General features: G+C 43.7%; 1 protein-coding gene across 1 annotated transcript in view; it reads right to left on the bottom strand.

The window, feature by feature from the left end:
- LOC149142058 (phytochrome) overlaps nt 1-17,914 on the bottom strand; it is a 337,500-nt gene extending 319,586 nt beyond the window's left edge. The window contains exons 1-2 of the mRNA XM_089447546.1: nt 15,560-17,914; nt 14,528-15,344 (exon numbers count right to left, since the gene is read on the bottom strand). Coding sequence (XP_089303672.1) covers nt 14,528-15,344; nt 15,560-17,651 — 2,909 coding nt within the window. The 5' untranslated portion in view covers nt 17,652-17,914. The remainder of the gene's footprint in view (nt 1-14,527; nt 15,345-15,559) is intronic.
- Nucleotides 17,915-18,702: the final 788 nt, after the last annotated feature.

Below are 18,702 nucleotides of genomic sequence, written 5' to 3'. Positions count from 1 at the left end.
GAACCCTTGTTATCACCAAACATCATGTCAACAAAAGATAAAGGATGATACCCATACAAAGCATAGAATGGTGACATACCAATGGACATGTGATGTGTAGCGTTGTAGTGGTACTCCCCTAGATGCAGCCACTTCAGCCATGCTCTCTGCTGCCCGCTGACATAGTTATGCAAGTAGCCCTCTAGCCACTTGTTAACTATCTCTGTCTGTCCGTCTGTCTGTGGGTGATAACTGGTGCTCGGTGTCAACTCCGTCCCCACTAGCCGAAAAATCTCCTGCCAAAACCCGCCCATGAAACGGCTGTCCCTGTCACTGAAAATGGTCTTAAGAAGACCATGTAGCCTGAAGACCTCTCTGAAGAACAGCGCGGCCACCTGTGCTGCTGTGTAGTGTGCGGATATGGCAAAGAAATGTGCGTACTTCGTCAGTCGGTCAACAACGACAAAGATACAATCCTTGCCCTGTACAATGGGCAATCCTGTGATGAAGTCCATCGAAATACTCTCCCATTTCTCCTCCGGAATGGGAGAGGCTGCAATAAACCCGCGAGATGGCTCATCTCTCCTTTGTTCCTCTGGCAAACGTCGCACTCTTGGATATGTTGGAGTACGTCCTCCTTGAGGCCCTTCCATGAGAACCTCTCTCTAATGGCCCTGTAGGTTTTGGTAAACCCCTGATGGCCGGCCAATGGTGAATCATGTGATGCCTGGAGTATCTTCTTCTTGAGCTGAGATCCCTCAATCAAGAAGATCTGATCCCTGTAGTAGATGATCTCATCGACTACCCTGTACCTGTCCATCCAAAACCTCACATGCAAACCTATCCTTGGAGTACTCTACTAAGAGTCCAGCCCTCTAGTCTATGTCCAAGCTCGTAAGAGGCAACGTGGCTAGTCTACGTGAAAGAGCTTCTACTACCACGTTGTTCTTACCCTTGACATACTCAATGTCAAAGCCATATGCTTGGATCTTGCTGATCCACTTCTGCTGCCTCTCCTGTAGCTGCTTCTGCTCCAAAAAGAACTTGAGGCTATTGTGATCAGTCCTCACCCTGAACCTGTTACCCACCAAATATTGTCGGTACTTGGCCAATGCATGCATGATGGCCAGCATCTCCTTGTGGTATATAGAATACAACCTCTCATGCGAAAGGAGCTTCCGACTCTCAAAGGTTATAGGGTGTCCTCCCTGCATCAATACTGCGCCGATCCCCTTTTCCGACACGTCACACTCCAAAACAAATCGCTGCGTGAAATCTGGCAATGCAAGCACTGGACAGCTGCTCATAACCTCTTTAAGCCTGTCAAAGGCTCGCTGCGCTATATCCTACCAACTGAAAGCCCCCTTCCTCGTCAAATCTATCAGGGGTGCAACAAGCTGTGAGAAACTCTTGACGAACTTCCGATAGTAAGTACAAATGCCAATGAATCCTTGGAGTTCTGTCACGTTCCTCGGCTTCGGCCACTCTCTAATGGCCTTGATCTTCTCCTTGTGGACTCTCACTCCGTCCACCCCTATGATATGCCCCAAATACAACATCTCCATCAACCCAAACTCACACTTGAAGAGTTTGGCATAGAACTGTTGCTCCTACAAGATACGCAACACTGTCTCAATGTGCTAGAGATGCTCCTCCCAAGTCCTGCTGTAAATGGGAATGTCATAAAAAAATACCAACACAAACTTCCTCAAGTGACTGTGGAAGATGTGATTCATGCAGAACTGAAATGTGGTGGAGGCGTTGGTTAGCCCAAAGGGCATCACCAACAATTCAAAGTGCCCATAGTGACACCTGAAGGCGGTCTTGGGAATGTCTTGCTCCCTCACGCGAATCTGATGGTACCCAAATCTCAAATCAATCTTTGAGAAGAACCGTGCTCCTCTCAACCCATCCATCAACTCGTTGATCCTGGGTATGGGGTACCTGTTCTTCAGTGTCTTCTTGTTCAGGGCCCTATAGTCAATGCACATTCTCAATGTGTCGTCCTTCTTCTTTACCAACACCACAGAAGAAGTGAAAGGACTCGTGCTCGGCCAAATGTGCCCAAGAGCCAGCAACTCCTAGATAGCCCGCTCGATCTCATCCCGATAGGCCTTGGGGTGCCTATAGGGGGTGGTGATCACTGGCTGTGTGCCCTGATCAAGCTCAATGGGGTGCTCAAATCCTCGGTCCCGTGGCTGCCCTGGCAGAATCTCCCCAAACACTATGGCATACCAGTCAAGGATGACTGTATCTCTGGATGTACCGTCTGCCCTATAGTCCCTGCCTCTGATGCACGCAGCTCCACTGCCCACTCTATGCCCCCCTTCTAGAAAACTGCCTCCATCCGATGAGCCGAAACAGTCAGAGGCGGATATGTGTGCTGTCCCCATATCTTCTCATGCCTCCTTGTCTTCTCATCATCCCATTCCATCTCTAGGGTCTTCCAATCTGTTGTGACCTTCCCTAGAGTGATAAGCCACTGAACACCTAGTATCACATTGGTGTCCAGAATATCGACCACGAAAAAGTGGTTAGTCAATGTGTAGGTGCCCACTGTCACTGACAGCTCTGGAACATAACGAGCACACATCATGGTCTAATCTCCTGGGACCAAGACTGAAAACCCATCAAAGCTCTCTGTCTGTATACCTCTCCGCTCAACCATCTGTGCATCGATGAAGTTGTGAGTTGCCCCACTGTCAACCAAAACTAATACTCGCTGGCCACGTATTGTCCCCCGTACACGTAGCGTCAGATACTTGGGAACTCCTCGCAATGCTGCAAGGGCCCCTCCGGTAGGTGCAAAAGATGCACCACCTGGTGCTGGCGGTGGAGGTGGCAAAGGTCATTGCACGGCATGACTATCTCCTGCCTCCACATCATCCTCTTCCCCACTGCCCTTGGAGAAGACCTCAATAAAATGTGCTTTGCCAGTAGCACATCTATGTCCTGGTGCCCACGGCTCCTGACAAGTGAAGCACAACCGCTTTTTCTTCAGCTCCCTCCTGGTATCATCGTCAATCTGTGCTCATCCTAGATTCCCCTTTGGAGGTGGAATCCTCACATCCTTCCCCTTAGACTGGAAAGTCTGTCTCTGGGGGTAAGGTGTCCGGGTCCTGGGTAAGACATCCTGTAAGTCCCGAGTCCTACTAATAGCATCCTTGAGTGTAGCTAGTCTAGTGTATCGGGCTAAACCCCGAAGTGGCTCTGCTAACCCCTCAACATACATATAGATCCTCCTTGTCGTGGATAGATCTGGCACCATACTGAGACCCTCAAGAAATCTGCAATATAGGTCTCTGGGCTCCCTGTCTATTTGAGCCTCGCCAGTTCAACAAAATGCTGCTTTGGATCCCTCCGATCAAATCGCTCCATCAATCTCCTGGTGAACCCGGCATATGTCGTCACTGTGGAGTGTCCGAGTGTAACCATCCCATCAAACCACCAATCCTGAGCCTCACCATCCAAATGCAATGTTGCCACCTTGATGGCCTCTGTCTCCGACATCTGCTTAAGCTGGAAATGAATGTCCAGCTTCTCCACCCAAGACTTTGCCAAATTGTTTGATGAACCATCAAACGTAGGCAAGTGGAATCTACTCGTTGCACGGTGGCTGTCACCATCATGGTAATGCCAGTAGCTTTTGTGATGGTCGCGGGGTTTACTATCCCGCTGGAGCTGAACAAAATCTCTGAATGAGAGAGCCTCCCTAAACTCTTGCCCATAGGCCCGATACTCTGCAAAATAATCGCCCATATGACCGGGCTCTGCCTCCTGTTGGGCCCCCGTGTCTACTCCTAAGAAAGTGGGCATGGTAGAGCGTGTAGGGGCATGTGAGGCCAACTGTTAGGTAGTATCACGCTACTCTGGCAAATGGTGAGATGCACCCGATCCCTCACTGACCTGGAAAACCCGTGGGCTCTCATGCTGTCTAGCCTCTACTGCTGTGAATCTCTGCCCCATCACCTCGATCTGCCTTGACAGATGCTGTACTGATTTGAAGAGCATATCCGCAAATCTCTTCCTGTCCTCGTCTGCCATCTGCTCTGCGTCCACCACAGGTTTTTCCTGTTCTATGTCCACCATAGGAACACAATCTCCCTCCGCGTAGGTGTTCTCCAACCTATGTCCAGTGTCTCTATATTTCCTACCTCTGTAACAGATGTAGGGCTTTTACCCAGGTGTCATAGATTGCTAGCTCCACAGGCTAAGCCAGATCTATGCTCTGATACCACTGTAATATCCCTAACCCGGAATATTCCTCAAACCCCAGCAAAATCTCAACCAGCAAAACGTACAAGTGGTATAGTAGCCGAGAAAATCTCACAGATATAATAACAGCGGTACAACAACAATGAAATATAAATAGATACTCAAGAAATGCAGCGAGAAATACTAAGCCATTTTATTATACTGAGTAGAAGAATGAGTACAGGAGGTTATCAGGAAGATGGCACCTCAACTTGCACAAGACAAGTGAAGAAATACACTCAGAATAGCAAATAATGGCTTCTCTCTGGACTGTGTCCCAGCTGCTGGAAAACTGTCGTGCCGCTGCTGCTGCTGAGAATCAAATGAAGGTTTGGGGCTATTCCCCTCCTCAGAGAAGGATGAAACTCTGGAATCGGACTCCACTCAAGAAACCCAGAAAAACCCAGAAAGCTTTTCTGAAATGGCCGACCTCCAAAAATCACCCCCTAGGGGATCTGCATAGTTTCTCAATGCTCTGTGCTGCCACTGAAAAAACACCTCCAGAACTCTGCCTGAAATTCTGCCCAAAATCCTCCAATATGCAAGGGTTGGTCCCCTGCTCAATCACCTAGCACAAATCCTCCTACAAAACCCCAATCCAAACTCCTGCCAGAAAGAACTGCGTCATCCCTCTCAGTGTTGCGCAGTCATCCAAGATGCTCAATCCTCCTACCCAAAATGTTGTTGAAACTACTGCAAAAATACTGATGGAAATACCTTACCCGAGCAAGCACTCGAAGTCCCCTGGGGCTAAGGGTGAGATCTCCGCACAGAGACACTCAATGCACTAAACAGTGCTGCAGACTAACTAAACAGCTAGCGTGCTCTAAGTCGAAGTGACTAGCTCAAATGCACATAATCGGATGCCAAAATGAGGAAGCTCCTCTCTCCTTTATAGCCTTTGCCTCTCTATCCCAAGGCCCACCTTCTCCAGCGTGATTCCTCTCTTGCTACGTGTTTCTTCCCTTCTACGCAGTCCCTCCAAGTGTCTGCATGGGCTCCATCTCTGCGTCCCCCTTTGGCCCCCTTGGCTCCCCTTTAAGTCACAACGTTGTGCTACTAGGAAGTGACTTTTATTCTAAAAGTGAGTCATGTCCCCTTTTCCTCACCTTTTTATTCATAAATAACTATAGAAGGCAAAAATAAGCAAAAACGAATATTCCAATTAGCCATGGCTAATTAGGAATATTACAGATGGAGCCTACATCAAATGGACATCAAGACTACTTTCTTGCATGGCTCACTTAAGGAGGAAGTCTACTTAGAACACTCTCAGGGATTCGAAGTACAAGATCGAAGGACACATGTATGCAAGTTGAAGAAAGCCCTCTATGGGTTGAAGCAAGCCCCTAGGGCTTGGTATGAGAGGATTCATAGTTATCTTATGAAGTTGGGATTTACAAGGAGCGATGTTGATCCTAATCTATACTTCAAGGTTCAAAAGGAAATACCTCTCATCTTGGTCCTTTATGTAGATGATCTCTTTCTGACAGTTGCATACCCTCTCATTTATCAATGCAACAGAGAGTTGGCTTCTGAGTTCGAGATGAAGGACCTAGGACTGATGCACTACTTCCTAGGCCTGGAGGTTTGGCAAAAGCCAAGTGAGATTTTCCTTTCTCAAGGAAAATACATTGTGAAGCTACTCGAGAGATGTGGGATGGTGGATTGCAAGTCTGTGTCTACTCCGATGGAACTCAACTTCAAGAAGCTATGTGGAAGTGTTGTTGGGCCCGAATTGAAAAACCCTTCTGAATATAGACAACTTGTGGGGGCCCTAATATTCTTGGTAAACTCTCACCCAGACATATTCTTCGTTGTGAATACATTAAGTCAATTTATGGTCGAGCCTCATCACACACATTGGATTGTTGCTAAGAATCTCTTGAGATATCTCTGTGGCACAATCAACTATGGACTTGAGATTTGTCTTTCAGAGAATCCTGTGTTCCACGACCGCTCCAAGCACATTGATATCAAGTACCACTTTATCCGGGATATGGTACAGCGGAGAGTAATAAGGTTCCAACACATCAGGACTGATGAGTGTTGATTTTTTAGTAGCTTGGGAGGTACTCCAAGCCCTAAAGTTCGGGGTTTATGGGGAAAGCACCACAAGAGTCACTTGTGGGCTTGGAACCCAAGCTTGGGATGTTGCACCCATCGTGATTTGGGCCAAAACCATGGACACATATCGACATGTGATGGATGAGAATGATAGCTCTCGTCGAGACGAATCTGACGCAACAAAAATCATCTAATTTCAAGTTGTAGCAATGGAGTTATGAATTATTGAATGAATTTGTGGGTTAATGTGGCACCAAATGGAGGTCGGCTTGACAATTTGAAGTGCCACAAGTTATGTTTTAACACCACATAGAAGTGTATATATATGAGTGACGTTGGAGGTCACTTATCATCCATCCAAAGGCATCAAATATCATCATACATCTCTAAAATTAGGCCGAGGTACCACAATAAGACAACCGCAGGTCTAAAGGTAAGTTCTGGGCAGTTTGTGGGTTGATTACAGGTCTAAATTGAGCATAGAGATAGTCGCACAAGAAGAGGGTGTTAAGGACTGTTTAAGGGTGTTTTTTGTGACGGTTTACCTCTGTTTATGAGGTCGCAGGCCTTACTATCCCCAGAACAGGGATACATGAGGGAATTAAAGGGCTAAACAAGCATCTCAAGGAGTAGCGTGATAAAGGAGGAATCTCAGGAAACTAAACCACAACAATTAAGGGAAATTTTGGTGGAGAAAAGAGGAGTTGTAGCAATAAGCTATCAGCCCTAACCAAAACCAAAATCTACAACAGTCAAACAGGTCCAAAATAAGATATGTATTGATGGTTGTTAGTTGATTTGATGCAAGGGATGGTGTCCATGTGTGGACAAGATTTGTAGAAGATTGTGGGAGCCATTTGGAGGACTTTTCGTGATGGTTCAAAGTCCCTCCTAGGAGCAAATCTTGCAGTGGGTGTATTGGGCATCATTGGATTATTGGAGGGCAATGTTGATAGCCTAAAGTAGCCCTAGAGCAACATACAAGGAGGACGTTGATTGGTGCGTGATTGGGTAAAGTTTGTAGCCTAATGTGTAGCCCTTTGACAGACAAAAGAGGCTACTAGATTGGCAAATTGGAGCTCAGGTATTGGCCAACCTAGAGAGCAAATTGGATCAACCTGTGTTCATTGTAGCAGAAGCGACTTGCAGCAGCGATAGGTAGCATCCCTCCTAGAGACTCTATGTGTTGTCCTTTGATGAACTAAGGGGCAGCTAGAGCACAGAACAGGAGCAAAGGACCGGCAAGACAAGGTACGACATAGAGTTTGCAGCATGATTATCATTGTATCTTGTATTCCATAGATTGTTGTATTATTCAAATTGGTTTAATATAACGAAGATTGGGTTGTACAATATTTTGTTAAAAATTGTCTATACTTGTGCATATGTGATTTATTGCTTTATATTTTCCGATGTGCAAAGTAATTATGTTGAGATTCTTGGTTTGGTAACATTAGAGATTCTAAGATTCTAACCTAGACCCAAGATAGTGGAAATTCAACAATGAGCAGGTCGCAAACATCTTCATGAATCCCTTAGGGAAGGTCAAATTCTTAGCCTTTCGAGAGAGACTTGGAGTCGTGAAAAGATCCCACTTGAGTTGGACGTTGAGCTCAGGAGCTCCTAGGGGCTTGGGGTACTTCTTAGAGCTGAGCAACAATAGGGTGAGCGGTTCACCTTCCCCTATTGGTGCACTATGTACAGGATGAGTGGTTCACCTTCGCCTGTGATACCCTGTGATGGTTGACATGCGTGTAGGGTGAGTGGTTCGCCTTCCCCTGTGATACCCCATGATGGTTGACATGTGTGTAGGGTAAGTGGTTCACCTTCCCCTTTGATTGACATATGCATAGGATGAGTGGTTCACCTTCTCCTATGGCATATGAGCAAGATGATTGGTTCACCTTCTCCTATTGATGCCCTAGCATACATCCTACCCATGTAGTCTGGAACTCATGGGAAGTACCTCTCATCTGGCCAATGAGTTGGGAAAAGTGATTAGGGACCATAGCACTACCGATGGACGCATCATGTACTGCCATACTCTCTATGACTAGGGTGCATGGTGTTCAACAACTTGATCTGGGATCAAGTCTGATTGAGGTTCTACCTCTGGACTGACTTTTGTCAGTGGAGAGTGGTAAGGTCTTGTGACTCACTCTCGATCGATTCTTCTTCATTATTCATATCAATGTTTAGCAAAGCAGAGATGAGATGAGATACAGAGATGGTACATGACGACAAGATGGCATGATGATTGATGATGATGGATGGATTGGCAGGTGGAATTCTCCCTAGTTGAGAGGGAGTGTTAAAATTGGCAACTAGGGCCAAATTCCACCTTGGGACAGCTCATTTGATGGAGATGATGATTGCATTAAATTCCTCTTTTTGAGCGGACCAAAATTGATATAAAGATCATCCAATTTGGTCGAGCAAAAGTGTGTTTTTGAATTTATGCCCACACATGTGCAAATTGTTCAGGTCAGCCACATCATCATGTAGGTTCACGAAGCCCAATGGACGTGACTCTTCACCTTAACGACTTGTATAAATACAAGTGCCCTCTCACCTCATTTGGCATCATGATCACACACGTTTCTTCTCTCTCCTTCTCTCATTGGTTCGTATAGCTATTGGGCAGATCTTCTCTCTCTCACACGTGTGGCAGAAGGACGAATTTTCTAGGCAAATTGCAAGGCCAAATTTCACGACTGTTGCAGGAATTTGACCAGCATTGACTGAGCACTTTGACTCATCCTTTGACTGTGATTTTTGTAGGAAAATTTCGTTTTTGGTAGGCCATACAGTTTGGCATAGGAACCGAGAATTTCTGGGCACTTTGACCATAGGGCTGACTGCAAGGTTGACCACAGACCTGACCACAAAGTTGACCAAGTCTGACCACAGTTCTCAGGATTGTTTTGGGCTGACTTTAACGACCTTATCAGGCCGAGTTTGATTGGGTATGATCGAGCTCCAAAGAGGAAGATTTGTTGCTGCATTAACCATCTTTGACTTTCTGATTAGGGCTGAAATTCTAAATTTGACTGTAGTTTACTGCAGATTTGACAGGGTTGTATTGACTTGGATTTGGCAAGTCAACTTTGACCTTTTGTGTACCCTCTCTCTCTGCTGAACATTTTGATATAATAATAAGAAGAATTGATCAAAGGGTTTTCCCTAAATTGGGGTTTTTCCCTGGCATCTGCCAAATATGGTGTCCTCTTGTCTTGGTTTGTCTTTTGCATTTTATTTTATGTTCTATCTACAGTTACTGTCAATGTGATTTATGGTTAATGTGATTGCTATTGGAAAACTATTGTCATTGGGTTGTTAAAGGAACATTGAAGTAATTGTGCTAAGCATGGAACATACCATTGTTATCTAAATTTAACATTATCTCACCATCTATGGTTATCAATTTCAAGTACGAGTGGAGCATTTAGTTATCCATCCGCCTGGAGTATGTCCAAAATGTTCAAGCATCGTGCAACTTGGCTAGAAGTGTCACTGCCAACATTCAATGTAGAGAATTCTAGAAGTCAACAACAAGGAGTAAAGAGCACAGACTATAAAAGTGAGGCAAATTACTACCTAACAAATAAGTGAAGTTGAGACTCGAGGACAAAATGGGCAGAGAATATTTAGTATGGGGAGCGCACATCAACAGTCAGGAAATCACTCAAATTCTTTTTGAGAAGGGGACAGGGGCCCATTGGGGCTACTTTACTTAACCAAACTCTCAATGTGAGAGTGTGCCATTAATCGAATAGTTCCAATAACAAAAACATGCATAAAATTTTACTATGACTAATTTGAGGGAGGGTAGTCCAAGGCTTTCTTTCAGGGGAGATCTAGCCTTCAAGTCTCTACTACATACAAGAGTTGCCATTCTAGTGATAGACTCCATCAAATCAAAGCTATTTTCCATTATGATGATAGCTTCCAACTCCTAGGCAACGAGAGCAACCACAGGGAATACAGGAGAAACCAAGGATTGGCAACTAAAGCTACTACAGCTACCACCAGGATATGGCTAACCTAAGTAACCGGATTCGTCCTAAACCCCCCACGAGTCCGAATCCTGCGAATCAGACAAGATTCGCTAGGAATTCGAATCCTAGAACGAGACACGACGTGTCCGTACGGGATTCGTACGAATCCCATACGGACACATCATGTCCTGATTCTGGGATTCGAATCCCCTAAAATGAAACCCGTGCGGTAGAAAAAGGCATTGTTCCTTATGTTTTTCACCTTATTTCTCTTTCGGTTTTGCATAGTTTGAGCTGTGGGCAAGGAGCTAAGGGTTTGGAGCAAGGAGCTAAGGGTGTGGAGCGTTCGGCAAGGAGATTCAAGCACCAGGTACGTGCATTTCAACTCTATTTTTTTGCATTTCTATTACAGCAATTTGTATATGATTTTTTTTATAGATTTGTGCATGTTTTGTTTATTTTTTTTTACAGTATTCATGGCTCAATCAAAGGCAGTAGTTAGGAGGCAAAGGAAGGGGAAGAATGTCTCCATTGGAAATGCCCCTCCTCCCCCAATATCATCAGAGTCTGCTGCAAGTAATATTGAGGAAAGAGGAGGACCTAAAGACAACATTGAGAAATATCCCTTGTGGAAATATGTCACAAGAGAGGATGGGACAAGCACCAAGGGGAAGGGAGGAGGCAATGTGCAATGGAGATGCAACTTTTGTCACATTTCTTTTAAAAGCACATATTTCCGTGTGAAAGGCCATTTGTTGGCTTTACCAAGTTGTGGAATTGGAGCTTGTAAAGTTGTTCCTTTACAAAAGAGGAACGAAATGGAAAACGAGTCCACTGTTGGTATGGAAAATGTGGCTGCAAAATCAAGAAAAAGAAAGAATGAAGACCCCCTTCCATTTTTTAGGAAAGCCACCACCAAATTTCCATTTGAAAGTTCTATTGGGGGACAAGCAGCAAAAAGAAGAGCAATTACACTTGGTCCAATGGACAAGATTTTTCAAAAAGAGAAACGGGAAGAACTTGATCTCACCGTTGCCTTCTTTTTCTATCAAAACTTCATATCATTTAATGTTGCACGCTCACCTCTATTTACTGAGATGTGTCGAGCTCTAACTCACGGGTCTCCATCATGGTATGTGCCTCCTGGTTCGGAGAAGCTTAGAACCACATTGTTGACAAAGGCAAAAAAAGAGGTGCAAAAAATGCTTGAGCTTATTGTAGCATCATGGCCAACATCTGGGGTTAGCATTGTTTCTGATGGATGGACAGATCCAGCACGGCACCCAATCATCAACTTCATGGTATCTTCCTTGAATGGTCCAGTTTTCTTGAAAGCAGTGGATACACTTGGAGAATACAAGGATGCACAATTTATTGGTGAGTTATTTATTAAAGTTATTGAAGATGTAAGTGTTGATTCTTGTGTGCAAATCATTACAGATAATGCACCTGTTTGCAAGGCTGTTGGCATGATTGTGGAAGCTAAATGTCCACAAGTGTTTTGGACACCTTGCATTGTCCATTCATTGAGTTTAGCACTAAAATCCATTGCTTCTGATGTGCTTTGGATTGGTGACATTATTGAGGATGCACGACACATCCGTAACTTTGTGCAAAATCATACAAATGCCCTCACTATCTACAAGGAGTACACCAATCTATCATTGTTGAAGATTGTTGATACACAGTTTGCCTCTTCATTCATGATGTTGAAGAGGTTGAGGAAGGTCAAGACCGCTCTTGGGTCCATGGTTATTTCCGAGTTTTGGTCTTTTTCGAGAAAGACAGATCAAGTAGCCTCTAAAAGAGTGAAGGACACAGTGCTAGATGATGCTTGGTGGGAGAGGGTAAATCTAATTATTCAGATCATGGACCCTATCATTTCTTTGCTTAGATTTGTAGATACAGACAAACCCATCCTAGGAGAGGTTTATGAGGGATGGGATTCCATGATTGAGTCTATGAGGAGCATTATTCTATAGAGTGAGCGCCCTGAGTATGAGACATCACCAAAGGCCTTCTGTGATACTATACAGGATATTCTTGTGTCAGCAGATGGGACAAGAATTGTACACCTTCACATTGTTTGGTTCACTCATTGAACCCAAAATACTACAGCCATGAGTGGCTGAATGGTGGACCTTCCCGCAAATTCTCTCCTCACATGGATGGTGAAATCTCACAGGGGAGGAAAGAGGCATTCAGGCGGGTTTTCCAAGATAGAGCATTGCTTGATGAGGTGGAGGATGCCTTTGCAGAGTTTTCCACTGGCACTAGTCGATTTGCAGGATATGATGTGATTAGTGACAGGGGGCTAAAAAGCCCTATTCTTGGTGGGCAAATCATGGGGCAACAAGCCCTCCTCTTCAACAGTTAGCCATGAGGCTCCTCTCTCAGGTGACTTCATCCTCTTGTTGCAAGAGGAATTGGAGCACATATGGGAATTTGTATAGTGTGAAGAAGAGCAGGCTTGAGCAGTCCAGGGCAGAGACAATGGTGTATGTGCACACCAACCTTCGTCTTATTTACAAGCAGAGGGAAGAGTAGTTGAGGGGAAAGACAAAGATGTGGGATGTCTTTCCTGATGATATGGGTCTGGACAGCAGTGTTGAGTTAGCATTGGCCAACATGGATCTCAATGGTCCAGTGCTAGAGCCTGTTAGATTTGATGACAGTGATATTTTAGAGGGGTCATCCTCCACACCAACAGATGCAGAGGCAACTATGGATACAGGAGAGGAGGAGGATGCAGAGGAGAGCAGTGGTGACCATGATGATGAGGACATTGATGCTGATTCTGATGATGACTCTGAGGATTGATGACTACCTATCGCCTTGAGGCTTGTATGCTTGTAGTTGTTTTATATTTTCTATTTCTATTTGCCATTGGCATTGCACCAACACTACTTATGTAACACATTTTGATTTGATGACTTAATGAGAAAACTACAATTGTCAGTGTCTTTATCTTACTATCTTGTAATTGTAAGTTGTCTTTCATTTATGAATCATGATTTATGTGACCACTAACATGTATTTGAATTTTGTATGTACTATGCATGCTATAGATGAAGATCTATGTTTGAAATCAATGAATTTGTATCATTAATTAGAATTTGTGTAAGAGATATCTAATTTTTAATATATATATATATATATATATATATATATATATATATTAAATAAAATAATATATAACGAATCCTACGTGTCCTGTTTCGGGTGGTCAACGTGTCCGAATCCGACACTCGAATCCCCGTATCCTATGAATCCCAAATCCCCGTGTCAGGTGACTTAGCGGCTAACCAAAAATTGGATGAGTCAAAGATACCAAGTTGTAAGTGTCAGCGTTAAAATTTAACTTTGTGTTTGCACAACATGTGTCCTAACTCCTAATAAATCATAAAAAGCCATTACTAGTAGTAAATATGCTATCATGTCTCATTCATGGTTAGAATCTCTTTAGATGTAATGGGTAGATACATACAGCAGGTAGACTTTAGGCTTGTGAGTTGTTTAAAAAGACATTGGTTTCATGATGCAAGATGCTTTTTGAGTGGAAATGTTAAAATGAGATTGTAATTTCCATTCAGTTATCAATGAAGTTGCAATGTCTATTATATTATTCTCACTTTCTCCCAAGTGAATAGCTCTTATATCTTGCTTTATGCTTTGACTTCCACATGCCCCTTGGAGTGGATCCAATTGAGGGATATTTGTATGTATAGTTGGAGGGCGAGCACTTGCTTTGACAGCAAACATCACCTGGGAACTCAACCCATGAGCATGGGGTTACTAAAATATCCCAGGGAAGCTTCAGAATATGTCTGTCTATTTAGGTCGCCCTACTTGAGAAGTCTGTAGTGCTCAGTACCTCATTTTTATTCCACTTCAAAAGATAGTCTAACCTTCACTAGGGCCCTAAATCCTACTTGCAAGGCTGCTGCAATGCAGATAAGAACTGTTAATATTTCTTCACTTTAGCATATTTGAAAGGACAGATGAAAAACAATGTCAAGAAGAGTACGAATGCAAGTCGTTGACAACTATTGAATTTGAATGGCGTTATTCTAAGCAAAGAGAACATAACTGTGTCTGATTTCTTTCTGAATCCATGTCATTCACACTTGTTGTAGTGAGGATAATAAGACAACCCTAAAGGTCCATGGGCGTGATAATAACTACTAAACCACATCACAAAGGCAATGTTATAGGTACCATGAACATACCCATCCTCTATACTTTCTAGGTCTGCATCATCAAGAACCTTTACCAATTGCCGTTGACATAATGCACTCGTTTGCACAATTTGCTTCTGTTCTTCAGTCAAATCGCTACTTTCCATCAATTTTCGAGTGAATATGGTTCCATATAGTGGATTTCTTATTTCCTGCCGAATGTATGCTAATTCCTTAAGTCTATCCATAGCTGCCTGTTCTGCCATGCGTTGAACCTGCAATGCTTGTTGAAGTTCTGTACTAGTAACATGCAAAAAACAGAATACTCCAGTGATTATTCCCTCTGCATCTGTTCTTTTGTTTGCAGAGAACAAAGTTTCTATATTCTTGCCATGGCGATCAAAAAAGGAAAAGGGAACTTTTTCCGTATCTTTCCCCGCCATTGCACTATTCAGCACTATCCTGAGCTTTGTTAATCCATCCTGACCTTTGAGCTGGCAACTCATTCGATGAATACCAAAAACATCTCCCACGAGCATTTTATCAATTACCTCCTCTCTTTTCCATCCTGTCAACTTTTCCATTGCGGGATTCCACTCAGAACAGTATCCGTATTCATCTGTTCCAAAAATGGGAGGTATTAAAGGATTGGGATTTTGAACTATGGCCCTGTAATCACCTTGAAGACGAGTGAACTTGTCCATCACTATCCTTTGCCACGTCACATCTTGAGCAACAAAACACACTCCCACAACATTTTCCTCGAGGTCCCTGCTCGAGCATGCATTAACAATTAAAACAACAGGCCCCTTCTCCTCCTGTAAGCCAAATGTTTTGAGTTTGATTTCAACATTTTGTTCTTCTTCCCCTGAAGTAAACAGAGACAATGTAACAAGTACTGGATTAAGAAATCTAGACAGCAGAAGAAATTCAAGACCATTTTTGCCCCAGAAAATGAGGCTTGTTGACCTTCCCACCTTCCAGTACTTTATAGGAAATACCATATCTAACACGAACTAGACACACATAAGATATTTGACATTTCAGTGAAGGAAAAAAATTCTTTTGGGCTCTCTTTATTACCTTGCAAAGCCAAGCAGAGCATTTTTTTCACGGTTTCAACCGAGTCATGCTGAACAAGATCAATTAAAGACCTCCCTATAACTTCATCGGCCAACAATCCTGTGAGTTCAGCTGCTTTAGTATTCCATCCATTTACGAGTCCATTAGAATCGATTGCCAAAATTGGCACAGTTGCAGTTTCAATTAACCGTACCATCTCATTTGTCACTGCGCTTAGTTCATCTATTCCTTGAAGCCTCAAGTCATTTAGCCGTGAATGTATCATGGTTTTGTTGTCACTGTCATCAATATCTTGAAAGGAATCCCTCAGAATCAGCTGCAACGAATGGATGGCATCCATCTCGACATCCTCCCAAGGAAGACTTCGCCTTTTGACAACTTCCAGGAATGCTTTGAATGATGACCGAGGGTGCATTCTCCTGCCATCATCTTTATCATTGGGATCATGTTTAGCACCTCCCCATTTTACTTCTTTCGCTGTGTGAGACCTGAACCAAAATAAGAAGTCTTTGGAGGTAATTCTGACTGCGGCTATTCCACAAACTGCATCACCTAGTGACGCAGCTCCTGGATAGCCTGCTTCTGCAAGACTGTCAGTACTCAAACCAGTGGAATCTCTGTGATGCTCGAGGAGCCAATCTGAAATATCCAATATCTGAGCCTCAGTAGGAGTGGTCCCCAAAAGCCAAAGGCGTTTCCCATATAATAAAGCAGCCCCATCACATTTGACAAGGTCCATAATGTTGGGAGTCTGAGACACGATCCCAACGGGTGCATCACGAAGAAGCATATCGCAGAGCACAGTTTGGACGCGTAAGATATGTTTCTCCCTCAACTGAGCGGCTAATTCAACCTCTTTGTTTAGCTGAATGCCAAAAACTTGCATCAGAAATTCACAAGCATACCTCAAAGGGAACGGGATAACCCGTGGACTTGTGTGATGGCAAACTACAAGGCCCCAAAGCTTCCTTCCTTTCTGCTGTTGTTGAAGCCCATTGCCTTCACTGTCATCTCCGTTCTCATTTATCGTCACTGACATCACCAGAGATGCAATAGAACCCATGTTGGCCATGTACTGCGCATGGCAGCCATGAGGTGCCCGCAGTGTGGAGCCACACAAGCTCAAAGGCCGACGCAACCGTTTGTCTTGTATTACCTTCATAGGAGGGGCACAACAATCGCAAATCATTCTCACTCTGTTCTTCATGAATAAAAACCTGGAAGCCTGGGGAATATCAGTGGCAGGATAATGCAGACCCAAATAAGGCTCCAGATCAGGTCTTCTCACTTCTGCAACTACCTCACCGTGTTCATCTTCGTGAAATCTATATGCCATCACACGGTCATACCCAGTAAGCTCCCGCACCTCCTGCACCACAGTGTCACACAACAACCGAATATCTCCACCAGGGAGAGACTGTAAGCGAGAAATGGCCTTGGCAGACAACTTGTATGACTGCAGTGCACCAGCGGCAGATACAGGCACATCGGGAGCTGTCACTGGCTCAAAGTCTATGACCAACCCTGCATCTATTCTGTTAAGAATGGCATAGAAGGGCTTACCAGAGCTATTGCAACGGACAAATAGTGGGTTCAGAAGATGCACGTCCGCGAAGGTGGCCGCTTTCTGCAGTGCAGCGGCACTTGCAGGTCTGAAAAGTGTCCGGGCATCGATACCAATTATCATAAGCCCCCCGACGCTGCCACTGCCACCCCCCTCTTCCTGCTGCCCCCCGATGCTCGGCACCGCATGGGCACCACTCACAACATCCAGCATCTCAGGGGCATTTTCACTGTACCCCACCACTGCAAAGCTCTCCTCCTCCACCGCAAGCATACACCCAAATGGCTGAATCAGCGTCCCCCTCTGCAGCCCTTGAAGGTATGCATTGACTGTCTCAGACGGAACGTTGCTGCTCTCTGCAGATATATCGATCGATTTTGTGTAGTCAAACGAATGCAGAGACTCCTCAAATTCTACCTGGAGCTTCGCATCCACTGGTGTCTGGGCAATTACCCTTGCACTGTGTTTCGATGATCTGCCCACAGACCCGCTGGAAGTAGGATGCACTGCCCCGCTGCAAGTAGACATCTTATTGCTCAAACCTACAATACTTAGCCCTGTGCCTAGTTATAGATCTTCTTTCGCATTTATGGGCACTCTCAGGAATGAATTTCTTTTGCATTCATGGGCACTCTCAGGAATGAATTTAAGATACAAGCAATAATCTGAAACCCGTTCTTGCTCGTGTCCTTTTTCTTCCTGCGCGGGTTGTCAGTGGACCAATACTTATTACGCCCAAACGTACCGAGAATCTACTGCACCGCCACCTGGCCGGGTCAGCGAAACCAGCACAATCCCAAATGCTTTAATGCACGGCATCATCCGTGATGATGATGGAGACGTTTCCAAATAAATACAATCAACTGACCCGCCACTGCCACCTCCCCTGCCAAGGTAATTTTATTTTATGTGATTCCCTTCAGGTCGCACCCCACAATGCTTAAAACACACTACGCCGTCATAGCATCGTAACCAGCTTGAGAGTAATTAAGTCTGGTTTGCCAGCGGAGAATGAACATATTCTAAATTTGTGATGTGTCTTTCATAAGGAATTACAAGTTGTCCATGTTTATATTCCACATCATTTCATCTAGAATATCATCAAATTAGATGGTGTGGAATTTAAGAAATCCAATGTTGAAAGTTTATTTACCAAGCTATTCATTACATAAAATAATTAAAAATTATTACCAAATTATTCATTACATAAAATAATTAAAAATAATATATATATATTTTATATTTTCAATAGAGTTAGTTGGTATGGTTAGTAGAATAGTTCTTATTTTTCCATCTAAATTTAAGTTTTGTAATTTTAAAGATTAGTTTAATTGATTAAAATTCCGTTGTTAAAGTACACATTGTTATTAAAAAATTGCGAGTTTAATTTTCGTCTATATCTTTATATGTCTTTATAATTAATTATAAAATAACTAACTTGGAAAATTCTAGCACTAAGAACCCTCTCTCTTTCAAACTCAAACTCAAAGAAAGACTAAATTTCTTTCTCCAAACAATAAATACCCAATGCTTTTATAACAAAACAAAAAAATGTTATTATTATTATATATACTCTCAC

The sequence above is a fragment of the Pinus tabuliformis genome, chromosome X, assembly GCF_031772625.1.
Source record: "Pinus tabuliformis cultivar Carrire ecotype Pingquan chromosome X, CPIR1, whole genome shotgun sequence".
In the NCBI taxonomy this organism is placed as follows: domain Eukaryota; kingdom Viridiplantae; phylum Streptophyta; class Pinopsida; order Pinales; family Pinaceae; genus Pinus; species Pinus tabuliformis.
This window is presented reverse-complemented; position numbering and strand designations above follow the sequence as displayed.